Source organism: Acipenser ruthenus, chromosome 13, assembly GCF_902713425.1.
Source record: "Acipenser ruthenus chromosome 13, fAciRut3.2 maternal haplotype, whole genome shotgun sequence".
Lineage (NCBI taxonomy): Eukaryota > Metazoa > Chordata > Actinopteri > Acipenseriformes > Acipenseridae > Acipenser > Acipenser ruthenus.
In genome coordinates this window covers 37,034,881-37,054,785 of record NC_081201.1, presented here as the reverse complement: position 1 = coordinate 37,054,785, position 19,905 = coordinate 37,034,881, and the positions used below count along the sequence as shown (strand labels likewise).

General features: G+C 39.5%; 1 protein-coding gene across 3 annotated transcripts in view; it reads right to left on the bottom strand.

Moving 5' to 3' along the window:
* The window catches only part of fbxw4 (F-box and WD repeat domain containing 4), a 39,610-nt gene extending 22,528 nt beyond the window's left edge, over window positions 1-17,082 (bottom strand). Inside the window, exons 1-5 of one of the 3 annotated variants that reach the window (XM_058985261.1) lie at window positions 16,988-17,082; window positions 10,917-11,012; window positions 10,261-10,446; window positions 9,460-9,592; window positions 8,753-8,847 (exon numbers count right to left, since the gene is read on the bottom strand). In XM_058985261.1, the coding sequence (XP_058841244.1) occupies window positions 8,753-8,847; window positions 9,460-9,592; window positions 10,261-10,446; window positions 10,917-11,012; window positions 16,988-17,010 (533 nt within the window). In that variant the 5' untranslated portion in view covers window positions 17,011-17,082. Of the gene's footprint in view, window positions 1-8,752; window positions 8,848-9,459; window positions 9,593-10,260; window positions 10,447-10,916; window positions 11,013-16,227; window positions 16,661-16,987 lie in introns of those variants that run through there. The other 2 variants (XM_058985260.1, XM_058985259.1) reach the window with 2 other exon arrangements.
* Window positions 17,083-19,905: the final 2,823 nt, after the last annotated feature.

Below are 19,905 nucleotides of genomic sequence, written 5' to 3'. Positions count from 1 at the left end.
CAATACCTGTATGGGATTGCTCCTTAATGAACTGGGTTTTATAGAAAGTCTGTGCAACAGAGGAACATTGATTCAGTTTATTCAGGACACCACCTGCCGTCAGCAGTGTCTCTTTCTCGCCTCTTGCTAAAACGCGTCCTATATGTAAAGTGTGGGAACGCGCATTCAGTCCGTTATTGCGTTATTGTTGCTGTTTTTTTTTTTTTTGTTTAACTAATTGCATTCCTGACTGCAAAGGCGCTGCCCACTCTACAAAGCGAGAGAGAGAGCGAGAGGGAGAGAGATGGTTAAGAAACAAAAAACAAGAGACGCGTATCAAAGTTTTGTGGTTAAGTGGGGTGGAGCGATAGAGGCAGGAGGAAACAAAAAGCGAGTCGCTCTGAAATGATACAGAGGTCAAAGGTGATGCTCCCTCTGTTGTGAGAAAGTGGCGATTCGGGGCGGTTTATCAAACAATCATTTTCTTTTGAAAAATTCAGAGGCATTGCCCTGCAACAACTTTGTAGATGTGCTTGACAAGTTTCGGACAAAAAAAATGGCCCTTTCTTTTGCTTCTCCTCAGGGTAGCTTCTCCCTTCACTGCCTCAGAACCCACTACCCAACCCCCTCTTCGGCGTGGTCAGTACAGACCCCCACCCACTGCTGGGCTTTGTGTGCCTGGCCCTTTGACGCTCAGTTTGGGCCCTTTATTGCAGTGTCCCAGCACCCCTCCTCTGCCTTTCCAATTTGGTCCACAGGGTTTCAGGTAACTTCTAAAGACTTGAATTCTTTCGATTAGATACAAAATTAAAATGATTAAGGTCAGCTTGTGCCTTTATTGGCCCATGCAGTAATGTGTCTGCATGGACATTTTTATTGAATAAAACCATACTATTGTGCAATGGATCTTTTGGAAAAAAAGATAAGCATTTTGGAATTGTTTTACGTGTCACTAAGCATTCTAAATTAAATAATAAAGGTTATTTAGACATAGATGCACTCACCTTGTACAAACATTACCATCAGCAAAAAATGCAACCAATTAAGTTTGAATTCCCCTGGAAATGTTATAAACTGACAAGTAAATATTAACTTAATTTGTCATGGTTCATATCGACTTCAATATCACTAACTAAAGCCTTGCTATGTATTTGTTTGATTTTTGTTAGAAGCCAAGGAGTATTTTTCTTGTTGCCCTCAAAAATACAATCCAGTACATGGTTCTGTTTCAGTGGCTACAGCAGGTGGTGGACTGAAGGTATTTCTTAAACCGTATGTTTTCAACACACTGGTACAAACCTCTCTCTCTCATGGCTCCCAGCCTGGCAAGCAACCCCACCTCTGGAGTTTAAAATGAACCAACCTGGTCCATCTATAAAGCACACAGGTGCCTGATGCCCATTCAAGTGGACTGACGACAATGTATTTATTTTTTACCACTTGATAAAACAAACACTTTAAATGCAACTTTGGCCAGTCGGATGACCTATCCCTCTTGATCCACTGTTACCTTACAAAGACCTTGAAGCCACTTGGCTGACACACAGTAGCATTGCAACCTGTTATTGTATTTATGTTACGAGCAAACAAACACAATCAAAGTCTCTAGTGACACGGCTAGATTTGTGTCCCTTCACAGGGAAACATCCTGCCCTGTCCTGGGGCACAAGTACTGTTACTTAAATATTCTGTTTTATTCTAACATTTCATATATTGCTGTAGATTTATCCAACAAGTATAAACAGTGTTATTCACAGCTTTCCTTTTTATGTTATTTTAAATCGGTATGCATTTACACACGGGCGGATTTTCAGAATCTGTGTATTTTGAGTACATTTACTCACTCATATCAATTATTACTTAGCTACAGTTCTTTTCATTTACTTACATGCTGGCTTGCTTCATGAAAATTGCACTGGCAAATACATCTATTTGGTTTTATATTGTGTCAATCTGTTTTAATAAGGATGCACTTGCATAGCTGGCCTATTTAATGGCAACCTTTGTGACAGCGACCTGTACTCTCTTTTTCTCTCTCCAAATTAATCAGCTCTCCATGAAGGATTTATGAACGTTTTTTTTTCCTCCCCTCCTTTTCTCTCCACTCCATCGCCAGTGAAGCAAAAAGCTATTTTAACATTAACTCCACACTTCCACCCTGGGATGCGATTGCTAAATTATCTGTCGGAGGGGCTCTGATCAAAGCTGGAAAAACAAAGGCACACTGCAAAAGGTAAGTAACCAGGCAGGGCACATCAGAATTACTTTTCTTTAAGCCAAAGGGTGAAAACAATAAAACATTCAGACATTAGTGTCACTGGGCCTGCCTGTCCCCTCCTAACTCTAATGAAACGATGAAACTCTTAAACAATCCACATATTTCCTTACAGGTCAACCTTCCTATCGTTACAACTCAATTTGGATCATTATTTTAATTACCCACATTAAAAAACACAAGAAAACTAGAATGCCAAAAGCCATGTCTTATAGGAAGGGGAAATGAAAGAATTGTACATATATTACCTGTCATTTATTCACATTACTGTTTTACTACTGTGATTATTTGGGGGTTAATTACCCTTCTATATTTTACAATAGTCATTTTGAGCGTCCTACCAACAACCAAAGAGCCAAAGTGTTTTGAGATCAGCCCATTCGTGACAGACTGGTTTTATTAGCAGAGAAAAAAACATATAAGGGACACCCCAGCAAAAGTATCAGTTTACCAAGAGTTATTTGCCCAGTCCTTCTTAACAATCTAATACGTTCACATCAGATGCAATTTAAGAGCTAAGAAGTGCTTGTGAAGCAACCCTAGCAGAAATCCTGGAAATCTGAGCTGGGGATTTTATTTCTAACGCTCCGCTCCATTAGCAAAGACGGCATCTCAGAATGCCACAGATACAACCGCCAGAGGCAATGCACTATCCGCAAGATAAGGAATGGGATGTAAATTAGGAGCATTAGTAGCAATCATGACCTTCTTTCAGATAAGACAGCACAAAAATCCACACAGGCAGGCAGGCTTGCAGTCTTAAGCCTGAAGCAGGAGACAAAGGCTCTGTTCAGACAGGGGGTGGACCAATTTGCAACACTTAGAAATAATTTGTGTCAGCCTTTACATTCTACATGGACTCACTTTCAATAAGCTTTTAAATGTAGCATAGGGATTATAAATGTACTTTTTATTGTTAATTTTGGATCCCCTTTTTTGAAGATCCAAACATGTGTCAAGTGAGGTGCAGTAGAAAATAGACTAGAGGGCAAGTCAAGCGATCAGGAGCTTTCTGGTTTAAATCCCAGTGTTGCCAATTTGCCGAACTTGGCTGGGAATCCAGAAGGACCACATTGGCCTCTGCACTCCCATAGGCTAGACAGGAAAATCAGCGGAGGTCACTACACCTCAATATGCCAGTGAGAACATTATAATGTATAGCTTAGGTAAAAAAAAACAAAAAAAAAACACAACACTGATTCACTTTCACTGATATATCCCTGGCCTACACCACCACCTGAATCGCTATATATCAGTAGATTCCCCCCCTCCCCTCCCTCACTCCCCCCAGCTCTCCCCCAAACCAAACAGCACACAGCTGTTGCTCTCCCCTCTCACTCCCAGTTCTTTAGATACCTCAAGCGTGAAGCTGGAACAATTACATTTGCAACACAAGGGCTTTTTTTTTTTCTACTGGGTTTCCATATTAAAACATGCATTGTGTAAAGACTCTCTTCAGGAATCCTTCCATTCTCACCACAGTACTCGCTCATTTCACCCTGGAAATTAAATAAATAAATACTAAAATTGGCTTTTTAAATATATATATATATATATATATATATATATATATATATATATATATATATATATATATATATATATATATATATATATAAAATAGACAGGAGGTGAATGAACAGGTTCCAATTTAAAACACTTTTTGAAGGAAAACCTAACCTTTTCAACATATTGTTTTATTTAAGCGAAGGAAACATTAAGAAAGACGGGTAATTGTAGATGTAAATAAAATGACAGTTGCTTGAGTTATTCCCATTTTAACACAGTAATAAGCTTGTTCTTGTTTCAGCCCACATTACACCTGCTCTTTATCATCGGACCGTCAGATTTGAGACTCACCTAATGCCAAACCATTCTATACACAGAATAGAGACATTGCAGCACTACGTTTTATTGAAATCACAGCTACATTTTAAGAAGTCAAATGGTTGATTGATCTTCATTTGACATCACCTGCTTTTAATTTCCCATTAGTTTTGATTATTTCCAGTCATGATTTCAGCCTCAGGTAGAATGTTAACTGTAACATTCCACTTACTCAGACACCTATCTTGGTATAAACTGAGGTTGGGTTCAACCCCAGATAGACCATTATACCGGTTAAAATGAAACCAGCCAAATAATTAGTGTAACGAGACCAACTCCTGGTTTCAATTATTCCGATGTCTCAGAAAATATCCGTATTTGGAAATACAAAGCAAACCCAATGAGAGAAAGACCACAGCAAAACCCAACGAGGCCAGGTCTAATTGAAAATGTATCTACAATCATGTGCAAATCTATCAGAACACCTCAAGATTTGTTATTTATATCCTTTATATACCTACTGGCATGAAAACCCTCAGGGTGTGAGAATTTCAATTTTCAGTCAGTAATCAGCGATATAGAAACAATAGGCACCTGTGTGAAAATATTAGACCACTTTGTGCTTTAATTAGCCATCTTAAACAACTTCTAAAGTCTTGTGCATTTTATCATTTGTGGCTATGTGTTCCTTTTCTCTTACTATTTTAAATGAATTGCACCTTAAAGTCATCAATTAAATTGGAAAATCACTAATTTGCCTATTTTAACAGTTTTCCAAGATTTTCAAGTGCAGCGATTTGATTTCTTATGCACAACAAATCTAAACTACAGAAGCAATGGGATGTACTACTGTCAATTAAAAAGCTGGAATACGCTTTCGTCACCTTGTGACCTTAACTGTTTTGTTTTTAACGACTTGTTTCAGGACTAAACCTCAGATCAACCAGTTAATGTGGAACATTGTAATTGACCCCTAAGCTTTGAAGAACAACCCCAGGTGTCACACTCGACTTTCAGTTACCATCCTCCTCTGTCTGTCCTGAAGTATCCCAAAGTGAAGTGGACCTACTGAACAGGCGCTTCTTAGAATGGTCATACTAAGAGCTCACTTACATACCACACCTCGTTCTGCCATCTCAAGTAAGAAATACAGTGGAACCTACTGAACACTGAGCAGTACAGATGTCACACTCTGCTTCTGTCACGAGGAAGTCCTGTGGAAAGAGGACTGGAAATAGGCCCAGAATGCCCTGTAGGGCCATCATTCACAGAGCATTCTTAACTTGAACTTTCATGGGGTTCCAGACAGGATTGTAGATTTCCCACAAACCAGGCAAAGCTGCCTCAACCTATAATGTGAGCCAAATCTGTTCTGAGCAATCCAGCATTCTGGGCACCAGTTACTTCCCATAGGCGGGTCTCTGGATTCACCAACAAAAGAAGCCAGTCGCTGCCGTGTGATTTAAACAGTTCTGTGCTACAAAAGACCTGAGACCACAGAAACACACTATATATAGGGTCATCTGGAAATGCATCAAAGAGCAAGGGCTTTTGGTCAGTGGACTGTGCAAAAAAAAGCCTCAGATCCCAACGCCAAACCACTAAACCAAACAACCCCGGAGACACAGAAACTCAGCCTGAAGGGGGGATATGGCATCCCTTTCTTTTTTTTTATCCAGCAGCATGCTTGGTGAGAATGATTTGTTTAAAAGCGATGGGTTTATAGGTTAGCTGACACCTTCATTCCAAGGAATTTTAATTAACTTCTCCCATCGTCAATATGTTAAAAGTAGCAGTCCCATTATCCGGGGGCAACAGTCTGTTTCAGGCCCTGCTATTTCAGCCATCAAATTGAGAAATTAATGACGTGGATAATCGGCTCTAATTCCGAAATCTACATTGAGGAGAAGCTGAGGGGCAAGTGGTGTCGTAGCTTAAAAAAATGGCTGACCAGCTCAAAAATACTCTGTTCCCTGGCTAGTCAGGTGGTACTAACCGGCAACACAGTGTGGCTGGTTAGGAAGAACACATGGCAAGGTTGTGGGTGTGTGTTCAAATGGGGTTTTGAGTGTGGACTATCGTTCAGTTTGAACGGCTGTCTGTGGGAGTCTGTGCTTCAGTGACTGTGTATATATGTAGTGTGTGGGGGCGAGGGTTGTAAGTGAGTGTGTGTTTGTGTGCAGGTGTGAGTTTTTATGTGCATACATGTCAGTGAGCGTGTGGGTGTGCATGCCTGACTAATCACAAGCTGGTCAATTGACACTTTAGCTTCAGTGATGTTGGATTCGCAGGAGACATTTTAATTTCCTGTACATTTTCCTGCATTTTGCATCACTTCACTGATATATCCTGTTCAGAGAAATCTTGTTAGATACATTCTCAATGATCTAAAGCATTTTTTTTTTTTAATCTAGGTCTGGTAATAACCCGACACAGGATGAAACAACATGCCTGGCTGTTAATCGTAATAGCTGGTTAATTGCCATCTGTAGCCATGACTGACTACAAATAAGAAGATTTTGCATATTCTTATTATGCAGTATACATTTTATACAGGGAGAATAATAAGTAAGGTAGGGCTGTTCAGGAAGTTCACTGCAGTCATGGCAGGGCAAAACCAAGTTACCATGGGAACTAAATGTCAGGAATCACTACAGGTGTGCACAGTGATATTGGGGAGCCAAGTAGAAGCATTCCCAGAAGAATGAAGAAGCATTAGTGCATCCCACTTGTTGCAACTCCTGGGATTGACTGCTCGTTCCACTGTCTTACCTTGATGTTACAGCTTGGAAACTGATGGTGTTATTGTATTGCATGCTGTCTAGGTTACACTGCATAAATAAATGCCTCTCTACGTATAAATCTGACTGTTTTATGTAATGAAGACACAGAAGAAACGAAGAGGCGATTATGTTCTCTGCATCAGCATGTGGAAGCAGTATCATTTTCGCCATTATCTGCGTAGGAGAGGCGCTAATTGACCTTTCAAGCAAAAAAAAAAAAAGCTATAAATCGGAGGCTCTCTTGAACAAATCGGACCACCTGTGTTGGTGTCCAGTGACTCTGCACTTTGTCTCCTAATGCGTAGAACAAACCCCTTCATAAACATTATATTGTGATACATTTAGTACCTTTGAAAGGTGCCGGATTTGTCAGCACTGGAGACAGAGGCTTCCATTTGTGACAGCTGTAAGCAGCCTTCAACCGCTCAACAAAGTTTGTATTGAATTGTATGGTCCATACACATAATTCACATTCCATTCTTTGATTAAAGATGCCCAATTCTTATAACAATGTCCAAACTTCAAAGTTTCATCAAGTGTAGGAAAATGATTCTAAAAATATATATAGCCTACAATAGCTCCTGGTGTTAGCACTGAGAAAAAATAAGGTTACCTTGACCTGCACATCACCTACTGAGTATTGGGACAGCATTGCCCATGCAATGAAATTAGGCAGAGTGGTTCTCAAGACAGAACTTGAAATGTGTGCAAGCAGAACTCCTGGAAGCCTCAACTCTATCTCCTTCTGTGGGAGATAACAAGCAAATATTGATCTGAGCATCGGAGAGGTGATTGAGAACGTGTCTACTACTGTAGCAGTTTTATAAAATACCAATGCACCATTAACTGTGGTGGGAGAGAGGCGGAGAATATGCCGTGTTAATGTAATTTCATGAATCCACTAGATGCCACTGTTCGCTCAGTTTGAAAGTTTATTATACTAGTAACATCATCTTCCAGAAAAATACGACTGGTTAAAAAAAAAAAAAAAAAAAAACAGTAACTGGAAAAGATGACTTACAGCTTTCCTGTTTAATTTACTCCAAATGAAAAAAAAAAAAAAAAAAAAAAAGTGATTTTTTATTTATTTATTTTTTTAATCTCTTGTTACTATGTCATGCTATGATTAGATGGGGTTGTTTTTAATTATCTAAACAATGGTTGCTCTTAAAACCAGTATCCTGTTATTTATAAACCTGATTTTCCACAGACCACATTTAGCTGTATATTATCCCTTGTTCATGTATGGATACAGGACATTAAATAGTAAATCAATTGAAATGCTCACTCATAGTACAATGTGCTGGAAATCAGGATTGGGGTCAATTCGTATTTCCCAATTCCCATTCCCTTTTAATTGTATTCCAACACAGCACTGATTACAATTGCAATTAGCAGTATTCTGTTAAAATGAGCTTCTCACAGTGGCAACAAATTACTTTAATTAAAGTCACTGTTAGTCAATTAAACTGGCTTCAAACAAAAGCAGGTGAACAATCACAACAATTATGTCTCTAAAATATCAATTCCAATTCCTTCGAAGGAAGAGGAATTGGGAATTGATTTTAAAAAGGAATTTTAGATGAATAACAGGAATTAACCCCAAAGCTGGTGGAAATTAAACAGCTTTAGATGTACATATGGAGTTAAGAACAGATTAGAATAGAGTATAAATTTAGGCTTGACATAAAACTGCACTACCACAAAAACAGTAAAACTTTTCTTGACCAACAATAATAAACGCAAAACCTCACAAACCTGGCCTCGTTGTTACAAACAAAATTCTGAAACAGGCCTCTACTTAACAGAGAGAGCTGGCCTTTCAGGTTGGTGGTGTATTAATGAGCCAATGACAAAGATGAACACAAGCAAAAGACAACTTCTTTACCTTTGCAAGGGACTAATGGCCAGTGACCAAACCCGGTCAAGAGTCGGGATCGTATGCAAACACTCGCCTAGTCTGTTGGAAGACAGGGACCACACCTGAAATGAGAGAAAAATTACATTTAGATTTCATGCGACAGCCAACAGGCCTTCTACTGCTACACAATCCAAGCACTATATAGAACTGAGGAAGTGTGGGTGTCTCTGAATTTGATCTACTGGATTTCTCATGTTTAATTAATTATGATCCAAGAACAAGGAATTACTAAAACAATAAAGCAATCCCCATCATTGATATTTCTACCACATGCTTTAAAAAAAAAGTAAGTTATTGAGTGTTTACTGTTTGAAACTGGCTCGGTCATAATTAAACGAGTTTAGTGGTCTCCAACTAGCACCCCAGTGGGCATTGGTTCACATCACAATTCTACCACACAGTTTATCATGACTGGCAGTCATTGCTTGAGAGAGGCCCAAAACTGAATGGAGGTGTTCTGGTTAAAACTTAAGTATGCTCACAGATCTGGGAGGCAAAGCTCTCGTGGTGCCTGCGTGATTCGTAATTGAGCAATAAATTCACAGAGTTAAAAAATATATACATATATATATATATATTATTTACTACTCTGCACAAAGCAATCCTAATAGAACAGGAATTCTATCTATGAACAGCAAACAGACACAACATTGAATCCAAGAAGCAGACCTCACCCGCGCTGTCCTGTCCCTTGAACCGCTGACAATGACCCCTCCCTTGCTGTCAATGCAGTTTACCTCCTGGTTGTGAGCAGAGTATTCCATGCTGAACGAGCCCTGTTTCTGGTGCAGAATGATCTTCCCGTCTCTAGCAAAGCAAAAGGAGATTTTGTTTTTTATTCAACACTAGGAACCCAGGTGCTAAAAGGAAGCAATGTAGTCTTGTGGTTTGAGTCGTGGTCTGGGAGCCAGGAAATTAAACCCATGTCAGAAGATACTTCCCTAGCGCAGGTGAAAGCCTGTTTGAAGAGAGGGGAGGCCTGTCTGTACCCACTTTTAGAGTCAGGGGGGTGGCGTTGAATGACTTCCCTCCACAATCTTGTTTTTAATGCAGGTCTGGAAACTGTAGTCTAAAGTCATAGTCTATAGCTTGAGTACTTGTCAAAACTACTCACAGGCATGAATCAGATTATACACATTAGAAAAGCATTTGCAGCAGCCAGATGAGAGTAACAGGTTGTGCAAATTAGTTATAATGGCTCTTCTGTTACTATTATTTATGATGTGCTTTCAGACATATGCCTGCTTAAAAAAAAAAAAAAAAAAAAAGTTTTACAACTAAATTGCAGTATTTATCTTAATTTAGTTTTATGGAAGATGCCCAACTAAGCACACTGGAGACGTAATGTATTTACAGAGCAGGTACAGGAGAGGTGACAGCAATCAAGGTAGGTACAGTAACAGACTAGGAGGTAACATGCATATTTTTATGCAAAGCTTTCAACAGAAAATGTAGGAAAAAAGATAATACCGTACACTCCTGCACTGATCAGGTGAGACTCTGTCATGATGAACCTGCACACATCTTCCCTGTGCCCAGAGTACACAGCCACAGGCTTCCGCTGGAGCCCCCCGCCATCTGTTCTCAGTTGGTACGCTCTGATGTCCGCTGCCTGAGACAGATACAGAACACCGCCATCTAACTGTATCCATGGCAACAAACTGTGGACCAACAGAGTAACACTCAGAGTTTCAAACATCGATACAGCGTGGTACACCAATTCAAGGGGTAATAAATATTTTAAAATATTTAAAAATGGGGTAGTGTTGCTGGGGCATGAAAAAATGAGATTCACACAAGTCAAAGTGAAAATGTTATTTTACCTTTAATATATGAGAGATAAACAAGTACAAGATGGGAGCCATGGAGATAGATCCTTACAAAACAATAGTCCCACAGTCCTAAATGGGACCACACAAACATATTTTATGGATGTAGACAGCTTTGCCCACAAGCACAAACTTTCTTGGGATAAGCTAGCCCAGCAGAAGCACTCACCTCCAAGGGGGAAGATGCAGAAAACAATCACACCGCCACTCTCAACAGGAGCTGCCTCCTACTGAACAGAAACAAACTGCAAGCTCCAAAGCATTCTTTAGATACGACTGATTGAGCTAGAGAAATGACTCACTTGTTCTTCCATTTGAGGACAGCTTCCTTCCTGCAACGTCCTCTCCGCCAGTTCTGAGATATCTTCACCCTGTCCTTTAGAGGGATCCTAGGAAATCTAAAATCAAAAGAGCACAGCTTTATAAATCACTATTAGTTTGTTTAGTTAGATAAATATAAAGTACTGGTACATTTAACAATGCAGTACAGTTATGTACATCATTATCCATTTCCTTTGGTTCTCACTAGATGGCAGTACCAGACATCCTTGTATCCTCTAGTGCAGGGCTTCCCAACCCTGGTCCGCCTCGTGTCTTCTGGTTTTCATTCTAACTGAGGTCTCAATTACATAACTAGACCCTTAATTAGATCTAAAGTTGCAGATTTCAAGTTACTTATAAAATGTTATAGCTAACATGAACTCTGCAACTGTTTAAGAGCTGAAAACAAGTAAAAAGGTCTAATTAAGCAAATTATTAGTTCAGTTAAGGGTTTCTGAAGAATGTAAGTTGTTGATCAATTTAGCAAGTTAATTTGTTCAATTAAATCAGGAGGGGTCAGCTCTGGGCTGCAGGGTGTTCAGGTTTTTGTTCCAGATTATCTTGAAATTACTTAATTGAACAAATTACTACTTAAACTGAAAACATTACTGTTTAACTAGTCAAAATTAAACTGTTCCATTGACGATTAAGGGTTACCTATAAAACCTGCTAGATTGTGGCTCTCCAGGACCAGGGTTGGTCACCCCTGCTCTAGTGCAAGTTTTAATCACAAAGCCATAAGGGTTGTCAATAAGCAGAGAGAAAGGGTTAACAGGAGAAAAGTTACGGCAATTCCTTGAAGAAGTACCAGCCATTTGGTATAGGACTCTCAAACAAATGTGAAGCACACATGCCCCCTCAGCAACAGCTCCATTCCAACTCTCATACATGCACACCTGTAAATCAAATCACTTCTAAGCAAAGGACCCTTGTCCTACTTAAAAAAAATAAAATAAATAAATAAAAAAAACTCTGCACCAAGAGCTGAGAACTTTGACATTTATAGTGGCACTTCCATCACCCTCCATCTAAATTTAGAAGATGACAGACTTAAAAGGGAAAGTTCAAACGTCAAGAAGAAAAACAACAGGGGGATCAACCTGACTACTGAGCAATCAGTTTCCTGGATGCTGAGGAAGAAATGTGAGGGTTAGTGAATTGTTTTACTCTGTTGCTGGTAATACGTAACCAGGATTTAAGCAATCCAGCAATTTACACTACCAGTCACTCATAGGGCCGGACCAAATCAAAGTCAGCACTTAACGAACAAGGACATGAAAGCATTCACGGTAATAAAACACAAGAAAAATTCCAAGTGAAATATCGCGGAACCAAAACAAGCCCTTTTCGCCCTTCAAAAAGCAGCTATCGGTTGTTGACTAAGGCTGGGACCAAAACTTTGACAACCCGCAAATCCCACTTAACAAAACTGTATTTAGCGTTTTCTTTTTATGAGTAGAAGAAATAAGATACTTACAAAAAAAAGAAAAGGCTATTAAATACAGTTTTGTTAAGTGCGATTAGCGGGTTGTCAAAGTTTTGATTTGGTCCCAGCCTAAGTGGGTTGAGAAGGGGGAGTGGTTTGCTATCGCACGATCAAATCTACTAAATTCCAGCTATAAATCACATCGCAAACCTTTCGCAGGACCGGATTTTATAGTATTTCTTTAATACACCAAACAATAAACTCTTTTCTGCTCACGGAGAGGTTTGCTTGAAGCAGTGTCTCTCTCAGTGATGGTAAAGCTTTTTAGATATATTTTCTTTTATTTCTTATCTTTATAGTAAGCTACAACTACGGACGGTACACTTTTTTTTAAATCCATGGACATTTATAATACTCGGACAGAGTTTCTTTGTTAACCATTTTTTGTTCTTCTGCATTTACTATGCAGCCTTGTGCACAACAGGGCTCTGGGCAGCACCGTGCCAGTCGGGTATGAGGATGCTGGCATTGCATGGTGCTGACACAAGCCAGGGTACGGTATGGATTTTTACAAAAATCATGAAAACAATGTGGCACATAACAGTGACAGAACAATGCAGCACGATGCTGCAGACATCATGGAAATGAGGTAATTGCCAAGTGTGTGTGCGTGTGTGTTTTTCAATATTTTACACAATAAAAATAAAAGCAGATCATTATTATTATTATTATTATTATTATTATTATTATTATTATTATTAATAAACATATTTTTATTATTATTACTACTAGTAGTAGTTGTATGTAATAGCATTCATTCACTGATATTCAAATGAAACAGTATTACACAGACTTTTCCTGACCTGGCTGTCTTCGTCTGCCTTTTTGCATGTTACCACATTGTTTCCGCCCCTTCAAAATGTCACAAATACCGGCTGGGGATTGGTCAACAGCTGTTTTCATGTTGCTTTCGGTGGTCCCTCCTACTCCTGTGAAACTTCTCTCCACCCATTTCGCGGATTGGAAATTGCTAGTTTTCGTGATAAAGAAAATGCAATATGGAAACTAGCGATATTATCGCATAAACACTCTTTCGCAAGAGCGATCGGGGTTTGATTTGGTCCGGCCCATAGTCTGGAGTACCCGTTCTAGAGCTTGGCTAATTCCACTCATTAAGCCTGTATTAGCATGTGATTGATCTCTTGAAAACAAACAGTAATCAGCCACGAACACTGCTCAAGAATCAATTATAATTGATTCGAACTGCAGCACCATTTGTTGCAAGCGGGAAACGTATATATTCCCAGCAACCTGCTGCATTATTGAGCCAAACAGCACTAATCAGGTCAGACTAAACCCAGTGTGCCCTGATACAATTAAGATGTTACCTTCAGGAGCACTTTGCATGCAATAAATTGGGAAAGTAATTTATTGTGCCTGACCGTCAGAAGAACACAGAACAAGCGCAACCGTTTGTTATGCTCAAATTAAGTGGTTTTAAGACTTTTCTTGCATATTGCGAGCCACACTGGCAGATACTTCAAGTGTAGAACAGCACAAAGGGTTAATACGCTTGATATGTGCAAAGAAGGGGTGAACAGGACTCACGTTACAGTGCTGTAGCCTACACCTTGGGAATTTACTAAACAGTTAGGATACCCCTCCGGCAATATTCCCAAGAAACGTTTTGGTTTTGTCAAGTGACTAGCCACACACAAGAAAACCCAAACAGTTTGCCCTCTCTGCCCCCTTTCCCTGTATATAAATAAACACCTTGCACAGCTGTTAATGCAGGTAGCGTATTGCACTGGCCTCCAGGGTCTGCTCTTCCTGGTCTTCAAGCAATTTCTACACTTCAAACTGTTTGTTTTTAGCCTTGGGGTGTAAAAACATGTCTTCTTTCATCTCTTCTTTTTTCCCACCTCAATTATTTTTAAATTCCATTACTGACATCTAATCTTTTCCCATTTTTGTCCCCATTATAACGAGAGCGCATTCCAGTCTAGGCGAAAGCTTCAGCGCCTTAACAATATTCCTGTAACAGGACATTAAAGAAAAAACTCACAACGCTGCTGTCAAATTACTATTAATGAAAAGAAAAAAAGACTGCTTTCTCATCTCCCAGCTACACAGTGTTATGTGAATTCAAAGGCTGTAAACATTTGGCACGTAAGTAGTATAGCTATAAAAGATGTCCAGACTTACAGACCAGTAATTGGCAATTTGTCACTTTATGTCACGTGTCAACAAACCCAATGACAAGTCTCGGCAATCTGTTGTGACAGCGAGCCCTCCCTTCTTAACAGTCATCACGCATATTTTAAACTGACACTGCTTATGAGGGCTCCACTGGGGAGGGATGAAGTGGTCTTCACAGGCTCAAAGGAACCACTTGTCAATAAAAGGCATCGCTTCGGGTTTTCAAATGCCAAACGACACAAAGACAAATCAGTGACGTGGATTCACCACATGATCCCTTTTAGTCAGTTATGCATCCAATAATCAGTTTTGGAATTTAGAAGCAGGGATGCCAACTTCTAGTGCCTTGTAATTAGTGCAACGCACAGCAAGTGACTCGCTCTGTACTAAAAAAGTTTGCAGTTTGCTTCTCACAGCAGTTTAGAGGTTAAATCCACAGTGACTATGCCAAATAAAAAGGTTACCCTTTCAATTACATATAAATAACAACTGGCTGCTACAACAGTATCATCACAAACTGCTAACACATAATAATAGCTTTTGATGACACACCAAACAACCAGCGATTATGACTTCTGAAGGATCTACAAAGGCCTTGAAAGATAGCCTGCGACACATTGCTTTGCTGTTGGGCATCTGTAAACATCTGTTCAACTTTATAGCAGGTAGACAACTCACCGTACATTATACCAGTGTCTACTGCAAGTGGTAAAAAACAACACACACTGTCACAAGCCAAGGCCACTAAAAGTATCAATAATAAATTACTGTTTAGAGACTTATTGGTGTATACACAGTATGACAATATCGTTAATTAATTTACAATATACGTTTGAGTATAATATTATGTGTAGGACTATATTGCATGGAGGACATTGCAACCACCTAATACTTTTATCAGTACTTCATTTAGGCGAAACTTTTCCAAGGTGTTTATTTGTCAGGTGGATTTAAAGTTACCTAATTGTCAGAATAAAATACACCACATGTCGCTAATGCTGAAAATAAATGTTTAACCGTGCTTCTTACTGCAGTATCATTAACAGCGTGTTCCTATACACTACCCTCCAATAAGAACGTGAGTCCCAACTAGAACCAATACAATTACTAATCTTAATGAACTTTTATATATCTCTCATCTTAGTGATTTTATGACAAACGATTCCTCCTGGCCACATGTCTAAAGTATTTTTTCTATTTTTTTTTTAAAGCTTTCCTGCTACGGGGGCTCATGTCATACAATCTGAAATCTATTTGTTTACACTAAGCAGAGGGATGGTTTGATTCCATGAATTGATGGTGTATTCTGAACCAGCCAACGACGTGTACATTTCTGATAGAACAATTGATCTGGACGGTAATTTGCCAGTTTATTCACACATCGTATTCACCTACGTACTGTTTGAGATGTGCAGGTCTGCTCTGAGAACTAATCGTTTTCACTAGTAACAACATTAGTATTCTGCAACGAACCCTACGCAAAACCCTTGTGGCGATGACGTACCAGTACGCCAGTGAAGTTGCGCACGTTGCGTATGACTAAACTCTCGCAGGCAGCAACTGCGTCTCGAGAACGAGAGAAGGGAAAGCGGTAGGCCGCTTTTGATCCGTTCATTGTATTTTTTTGCCGTTTTATTTTTTCATAAATAAAAATAAACATTGCTTACATGTCTCTCCCTTCTTGAGTTATTCCAGAATTGATGCATTCTTTTGCTATCCTCTTCCAAACAACGTCCCTGCTGGTGAAATTGTACATTTTCTTGCACACTTGGGACAAACTGTTCAAAGTCTGGCAGTCCAGATAGGAGAGGACGAGGTAGAGAATGTCCTCTGGCAGGTGGTATAAAAACAGCATTCCCAGTCAGTCTGAGGATTTATTTCCCCTCTCCACTCTTTGGTTTTCACTTTCTGTTTTCTCTTCTGATGCTGTCTTGGAGTGCTTCTGTGGCGGGTTTGTTTCGGGTACCTCTCCTTTTCCATGTTCTTTCTCCCAGGCAGCTAGTCAGCAGCAGAGCTCAGAGGAAGCCATCATCAAACGAAAACAAACGCAGAGTCACATGGGCGGTACTCGTCAATCACAATACGTAGTAATAAACGGAGTACGGGTACTCTTATTGTGAGGCGCAACAGCACATTAACTAGCAGTATACAGTTTAACACTGCCAGTTTGTAACAGTAAATGCACATTTTTTGCACGAGTAGATCAACAAGCTGCATAAATAGTTGATTTAAATGCAATATTTGTATACTGTATTAATATTAGAGTTTTGTGTTTGAGAAACTTTAATGAGGTATAGGCTGCTGTTTTGGTGGTTGAATTAGATCAGCTTTGTATTTTGATTGAGCTTCACTTGTCACTGTTAAGTACGGCTACTACAACTAAGGAACGACAGAATATATTACTGCGTCTGGCAAGCCCAATTTTACCTTATAAACGTAACAACGTTCATTTTCCTCCTAGTTGACAGAGTTCACCTGCTGTATGCCGCTGGATTTCAACGGAAGTCTTACCATCATGCTGAGCGCTCAGGTACTATCATTACAAATAAAGATATGTTGCTGTGACCTTTCAACTCTGGAGCTCATGGAGTTGACCACCAAAAGGATATCCCTCTGAGCAAGATTACGCATCTCAAGGGAATTCTAACAAAAATAACTAGCAAAGCTAAATAAATAAATAATAAGTAGAGGGCTTCACTATGTTCCAGTGGGCTGCCTCTTGGATTATCCACACTTTTTTATGTTTCCAACAGTGGCTGGGATAACCCTAGGCACATTTGTTAAGCTGTTTAGACTTGACACATCCCCACCCACTGCAACAATTCCAGTGTTTGTACTGTTGTGCGGCATAACGTTTTCATTTTGTTTTTGTCTTTTTTCCCCCATTAACACCCTTAATCCCATTGGTTCAAGCCTGTTCTCGGTCATACAGTGAACCCGAGTGCTCATGATTCAGCTAGACAATTGTGTTGTTGTGCTTGCGCTCTGCAAGGTGTGGAGAGAGGATTCCTGCAGTACAAAGAAGTGCACCCTCCTACTTGGTCCGGGTTTCCACAGTGAAGGTGTGAGAATGTCAGCTCTCTTGGAGGTTTGATTACTATGGGGGACTATTTGGCTATGTCTGTGTGGTCTTTGGGAATTGGACATTTATGCTGATGATAAAGGGTTCCTAGTTTCAGGGGACAGTACATAGTGCAGCTGTACTGCTCAGGCCCACGATAGATTGACACAGATAGATTCATTCTTATCTACTTCCAACCATTGTCTCATCCTCTCATCTCTATGACTTGTGCTGAGGTAAAAAAAACAATAAAAAAAAAGATAATTTGTTAAGTTGCTTGGAAAGCGTCAGGAGAGAATCTGTTATCGCTAGTGTAGAAAAGAAACAGACAAGTCAAGTGATCATTGATCACCTGTCTGTCAGCGTGTGAAGCAAGGCTTTCAGTGATTGCTCAGTGAAAATGGATATACAGTAAATGTTTTTTCTTGAAACACTGCCGACACAATGATATGCTATACGTGTCAGAAAACAGCACTTTAGCCAAGAATACGCTGACCTCTAGATCCACACAAATATAAATGTGTATTATAGCATTCATGGATAGTTACGTTATTTAGAAAGAGAATTCTGAAGTCAGTGTGGTACTGTTAACCAATTCAATGATATGAATTAGCTGATGAAAAAATCCATTCAATTCATCTACAAAGTTTTGACCTTTTGTCCTGTGCAGGTAGCAAAGAGGGTATCCATACACAAACCCAGATGTTCTTTGAAAGATGTTGTTTGTGGTAACTTAAGTTTCTTCTTTGTAACACTGATGAAAACATACAACAGAAACCCAACCACAAGCCTATCCATCTGTCTGTACATCTGTGTATCTATCATCAACAACTCACTTCTAGCAGACTGATTTGAGTCTGAGTTATTATCACAACTGTTATATCCCAGGAGCCTCAAGGATATCAGTTAAATATAATCGCCTAAAAAACTAAATTATTTGTAATACAGTGGCCAAAGACAGTGAAGTGCCTGTATGTAACCTATGTTGATATTTATAGTCAATGAGCATTCTTATGTTGTTCATTTTATAGATTTCATTATTATTCACATGTATTACTCTTTTCTTTCAGTGTGTTTTTTTCTTTTTTTTAAGTTATGCTCTGTTGCTTAAGGTAGGCATTTTTGCCCTTTCTTCATGCCCCCCCTCCCCATACAACCCCAGCTGTCCTGTTCCCTCTGATGTTATTTTGTGTATGACAGGCCCCTCAGCTCTCATTGAAGACTGACCCCTCCTCATGTCATTCTTCCGAATCATCATTGTATTACATGTTTTTATATTAGTGCTACAAAGGGCCCATTTGATCAGGGGGTTATGGTATGTGATTGTAAGAAATGCAGCTAGTTGGTGGCTGCCATTGTGTGTGAAAGCGGTGGCCTGACCTCATCTCTTTCAGGCTGGAGCCCTCACCAAGTGGGCTCTATTCACATCGCAGCAGCCCTCCGCAGTCTCACTCGCTGAGCACGCTCAATTCAGCGCCAAGTCACAGATATTACCTTGCAACAATCTGGCCTTTCTTTCTTTTTCTTTTTTAGTTAAAAAATAACCTTCCTAGTAACCTGTGTGAACGACTCCCGAAGGAGTGAAATTAGATCCTTTTTTTTTTCTTTTTTTGTTTGTTTGGCATTAACAGTTTTGCAGCCTTCTTAACTGGGGTTCATTGTAGTAGAAATAAAAATGTTCATGTATGTTGATGCTGTTTGTTTTGGCTTACTATTGTAAGAACATATGTAGAAAAGCTGGGTACGTTCGGCCCATCAGTGCTTGTCTGGTTCCTAGTAGCTGGTTAATCTCAAAACTTGTGTCGAGTATACCATTCCATACTTCCCAATTCTCCCACTGAAATTGTATCTACAGAACTGCTGATCCATGTGGGGATATATGATAGAACATGTGTGTCTGTTCATCCTTCCTTACATCCGCTCAAAATGTCTGTCTTCTTAGTATATTGTATGTTTCCCGGTTCACTCATTGACTTTGATATAAGTAAAAAAACTGCCTTGATTACTCTGGTTAATGCATGCCATGCTTATAGGCACAGAGGTTGGGACAAGTAGGGGCAAGTTGCAAAGTTATATATTTGTATAGATAAAGGTGTAAATTGTACCTTGAATGCATGTTTGATGTGCACTTTACACCTTCTTCTCATAACCAGCATGGACTAGTGATCACCCACATGACACTGCACCAAGAAATCTATTATGGTGGTCCTGACAAAAGAAAAACAGGTTGAGAACATCAGAACTTATCTGACATAGCTCAGTATTCCATATGACCATCAGATGA